This window comes from Trypanosoma theileri (assembly GCF_002087225.1).
Source record: "Trypanosoma theileri isolate Edinburgh chromosome Unknown TM35_Tth_52_V1, whole genome shotgun sequence".
NCBI lineage: Eukaryota > Euglenozoa > Kinetoplastea > Trypanosomatida > Trypanosomatidae > Trypanosoma > Trypanosoma theileri.
Genome location: NW_021639894.1, coordinates 1 through 564, shown reverse-complemented (window position 1 = coordinate 564; position 564 = coordinate 1). Strand labels below are relative to the sequence as shown.

Sequence of the window (564 nt, the reverse complement as noted above, 5' to 3'; positions counted from 1 at the left end):
ATACAGGCCAGTGTAACCACAATCAGTAGAGGCACACGCACCCACACAGAACTGCTGATACTGCTGCTGCTGTCTGCATCACCCTTCTTGTTGTTGTTGTTGTGGTGGTGGTAGTGGTTGTGGTATCTGTATTTTCTCCCTCATTTTGGGTGTTTGTTGACCCACTCCCTCCAGGTGCAGTGCCGCTCTCAGCGTTTTTATGATCATATTCATTATTCCCCACAGTTTCCTGTGGTGAAGGTGTAGCATTGGTTTCAGTAGATGTTGGTAAAGAAGATTGTGTTGGTGCAGCATCATTCGTAGTTGTACTTCCACTTGATACATTCTGGTGTTCTGCATTATTCTTATTTTCGTTGGCATCTTGTGTTCCTGCAGACGATGTTTCCTGCACCTGTGTACGGGAAATCTGAGGAGTTTCAGAGTTCTCATTGCGACTACCGGTAGATTGCAGGTTGTTCTCTTCCTCTGGATTCTCTTGTGATTTCTCTTCTGCTTTTCCACCGTGTACAGAAGGTTGTACTTCTTTTATCGGTGATAAAACATTCGCTCCTCCTTGATGTGTTC

At 45.0% G+C, this 564-nt stretch overlaps 1 protein-coding gene across 1 annotated transcript; it reads right to left on the bottom strand.

The window, feature by feature from the left end:
- Positions 1–22: 22 nt before the first annotated feature.
- On the bottom strand, positions 23–564 carry TM35_000521000 (uncharacterized protein; the record flags this gene model as incomplete). Its single annotated transcript, XM_029030642.1, has 1 exon — positions 23–564. A coding segment is annotated over one exon (542 nt), but the record flags the coding sequence as incomplete, so codon positions are not given.